Source organism: Octopus bimaculoides, chromosome 24, assembly GCF_001194135.2.
Source record: "Octopus bimaculoides isolate UCB-OBI-ISO-001 chromosome 24, ASM119413v2, whole genome shotgun sequence".
In the NCBI taxonomy this organism is placed as follows: domain Eukaryota; kingdom Metazoa; phylum Mollusca; class Cephalopoda; order Octopoda; family Octopodidae; genus Octopus; species Octopus bimaculoides.
This window is the reverse complement of record NC_069004.1, coordinates 212,729-216,777: the sequence shown is the minus strand read 5'-3', so window position 1 is coordinate 216,777 and position 4,049 is coordinate 212,729. Positions and strand designations below refer to the sequence as shown.

The 4,049-nt window shown below is 39.9% G+C and overlaps 1 protein-coding gene across 2 annotated transcripts in view; it reads left to right on the top strand.

Moving 5' to 3' along the window:
* LOC106875558 (putative uncharacterized protein DDB_G0289263) overlaps positions 1-4,049 on the top strand; it is a 35,231-nt gene that overhangs the window by 13,425 nt on the left and 17,757 nt on the right. For both annotated transcript variants that reach the window (XM_052976174.1, XM_052976173.1), the window contains exons 6-7: positions 263-422; positions 1,457-2,311. In XM_052976174.1, coding sequence (XP_052832134.1) covers positions 263-422; positions 1,457-2,311 — 1,015 coding nt within the window. The remainder of the gene's footprint in view (positions 1-262; positions 423-1,456; positions 2,312-4,049) is intronic.

The following is a 4,049-nucleotide window of genomic DNA, read 5'->3' as shown; positions in this document are numbered from 1 at the left end:
TATATATATATATATGTATGTATGTGTATATATATATATATATATATATATATGTATGTATGTGTATATATATATATATATATATATATATATATATATATGTATGTACGATTACAAGCCAAGTTCCCTGACCACTGAGCCATGTGCTTCGTTTGAAAAATGCCAAAAAGGTTGTGGTGAGAATTACGTTGACTGTAATTATTTTATTGTGTCTTCCACTCTGCATTAATTTCTGTTTTTAAATTGTTTAAATTATTGACAGCCATCCAAGAAGCATGTTCACTTTGCAATGGAGAACATCCTGTGTGAGAAACAGTTGCAGACTTCAAACATTGTTAAGGACAAAATAGCAGGTTTTGCAGCGGACAAACCATTGACCACTGGCTTGAAGTGTAAGGCTGACCCCACCAATACATATCAAGGTAGGGTGTTAACACACAGTCTTGTTTTATTCGTTGGACTGTGGCCGTGAGGGGGAGATCTGCAGCCTTAGAAGTTTTAGTCAATCAAATCAACTCCTGTGCTTCTTTTTAAGCCTAGTATTTATTCTGTCAGTCTCTTTCTGTTGAACTGTTAAGTGACAAGACTGTAAACAAACCATCACTGGTTGTCAAGTGGTGTGACACACAAACATACACATGTGCAGACTGCAGTTGACTTAATCCATCACCCTGTATAAGACTACCACCAAACCAAGGGTGCTGTTAGTTGGGTCCATCTTGTTGCAAGGATAAGGGGTCAGATATTGAGTGGGATGAACTTCTGAAAAATGTCACTGGTACTGTCCTCCCTCCACCCCATTAAAAAAAAAGCTTATATTTCATCATCCTTGTCATCATTATCATCGATCATTATAGTCATCATCAGCATCATCATCAGCATCATCTTCATCACTATGATCATTATCATTGCCACCACCATTGTCAATGTTGTCATCATCACCATCATTACCTTCGCTTTTCTCTGCTTGTATGGGTTGGACAGGTCCACTCGCACATCATGTCTAACCATTCATTACTTCTGGCCATGTCTTCCTCAGTTTCCCCCTTCCAAAGTTTCCTTCCTCTTCGATCTCAGGCATTTCTCTACCCAGCGGTCAGCATTATAGAGGTAGGCATGGCTGCCTGGCTAAGAAATTTGCTCTTCAGCCATATGATTTCAGGTTCAATCCCACTGCATGGCATCTTTGGCAAGTATAGACCCAGCCTTTTGAGTGGGTTTGGTAATTGGAAATGGGAAGAAGCCTGTTGTGTGTGTGTGTGTGTGTGTGTGTGTGTGTGTGTGTGTGTGTGTGTGTGTGTGTGTGTGTGTGTGTGTGTGTGTGTGTGTGTGTGTGTGTGTGTGTTCATCCTTTTCTTGATACCAAATGAGATTTGTGAATGAGCATCAGTGTCATGCAATGCTTATGACTGTTTTATGCCAAAGGCTGTGGTAATGTGATGCTTTGTTTTTGTAGGTGAAAAGAGTGGAATTGTAAAAGAAAATCAAGAAAATCAGTATGGAAGTCGCCCTTCAGCAAAAGCTTTTATTATACCACAGTCTAGTGTCAATAATGATGGCCAGGCATTGACAAACAGCTGTAACGAGACTATGACAAGTGGGAAACCTGCAGATAAGAAACCTGGCATACAACACATCACCATGGGGAAGCTGAAGAATATGTTCAGTTCTCAGATCCCGCTTCCAGTCAACAGTCCGGCATTGTCAAACATTTCAAACCAGAGCGGGAACAAGAAGCCTGCTTCAAACTTAGGTGAGAGGAGAAAACTGCTATCTGCTGGTGGGGTGCCATCCAAGCCACCCGTAGGTCTCCATGTAGACAAGACACCCACAGATGAAGAAATCAATTTGGTGTGGCAGAAAGTGAAATCCTGTTTCAAACAGAACTCTACATACCACCAAAAACACCATCATCATCCCCAGCAACAACTACATGTAAAATACCAGCAGCAACAACAACAACAACAACAGGTAGCTGCAAACACACAGCCCATTCACTTTAATGGTCGATTGCTCACCTGCAAAATGCCAGGCTGGGGCAATAACCTGAGTATTGTACATCAGAATGGTTTCGACAATTTCAACTCCATGGAGAAATCCGACAACTATCTGAGACGACTTGCCTTTCTACAGCAGAAAGCCAAACAACACTCTCATGCCATTCACAATAACAACAACAATAATGGTAATAATAATAATAATAATAATAATAATGACAGTAGTCATTGTTATTATGATGGTACATTGAGCAAGACAGAGAACAGTAATGTACGGAACAAAGTGAAACCAATGCCCAGTGTTCACACACAAGGTGAGTCTGATATTTCTTCTCTTTTTCCAGCAATTTCCACGTCTGAATTATTTCTCTTTTATTTTCAAGTCCAAATCCTGCCAGAAAAACAAAATTGGCTGATTTTCATCCCAATGTAAGGGAGGAGAGTGAAAGATGAAGGAGGGCAGGGGTTGCTCTGTACTGAAGAGGGTGTGGCACTAGGTTATACTTTGTGCTCGGCCTGAACCTACCTGGCTGTAAGTAGGCACAGAACCAGATGAAAGTAATGTAGTATATGCTGTTGGAAAGTGGGGTCCAGTGATGGTTGTAAATGGAAAGACATAGGCAGGTGGTTAGGGTTAATATATATGATACTGCCAACTTTTAAACTTGTCCAAGATCATCGTGAATGAAGAATTATATTGAAAGAAATTCTATTGAGTGCTCTCGTGAATAGAAAAAGGAGGTGTGAGGGAAGGGAGGGCTGAAAATGTACTGATTTTGGTGGAGTTTGCAGTGAGGATGTGTAAGCCATTGGAGATGGATATTTGTCAGTTTGAAAACACCATTGGACTTGTGCACAGCATTAACATGTGGTGAGTGCATTGGATTAGGGCAGAGTGCAATCATCTTTTCAGAAATTAACATTCAGTCTTTTAAGGATTATAACCAGGTCTTCATGAAGTATGCCCATCATCATCATCATCATCCCTGAATCAGTGGCAGCTTTTTTTTGAGAAGCAGGCAGCATGACACATGGCTAATTATCAGGCAAGCTGCTCTACTGAAAAAGGTGTAAGGCAATTTTTTGTAGGGTGTACCATTCAGAAAGTACCCAGGGCTGCAGTTTGCTTGTGACTGTTTTATAGCAAAGGTTGGGGACACCCTCAACTGCAGTTGAAATTTTGGCCACATTGAAAATCAAAAGAAGTTCTCTAAAAACCAATATGGAAAACTAAAAAAAGGCTTAAACCTCACAACTTTAATCTTGCACTAACTTGTAGTTTCAAGATTTTGATATTGTGATTGTTTAGTTGTAGAATGACATTATGGGGTGAGGGGTGTGAGAGGCCAGATCCGGCCAGTTTGAATATAAAACAAGCAGAATATTTGGGCTGGACACAGTTTAAATGTTAAAAGGTTATAAGTGACTTTTTCTGAAATTTCTTCTTTTCAGTTTCAGTTAGAAAATAGAAGAATACTCTACACTTCTAAGCATTCACCAGACATTGAAAAAGTTTACTGATATATAAAAGAAAAAAAAATTCTTTAGTTATAATTATGTAAATTATTTTAGTGATTTATAAGTGATAAAATATATGATGGGAAATTAATAATCAATAATGTAACATTTTGTTATTGATGTTGTTGTTTTTGCTGAAGATTGGTAAAGATTTGCAGCAGAAATATATTTTTTTGCCATCACTACCACCACCACCACCATCACCATCACCACCATGTGCAACAGGTGGCTGCCTCCCTCAATAATGCCTATATCCTCCTTATCATCAACCCCCTTACCACCACTACCCCCTCATTGTCATCACCTATACCTCTACCACCCACTAACAACAAATACCAACCAGCATTAACATCTACACCGTTTCTACCTTCCCTACTCCTTCACCCTCCCACCACCACCAACAATAACAAGGGAGAACAGTAACATGTACAACCACCCTCACCTTGTACATCATCTTCACAGCCTACACCACCACCACCACCAACCCACCACCAGCCTCTCTCTCTCTCTCTCTCTCTCTCTCTCTCTCTCTCT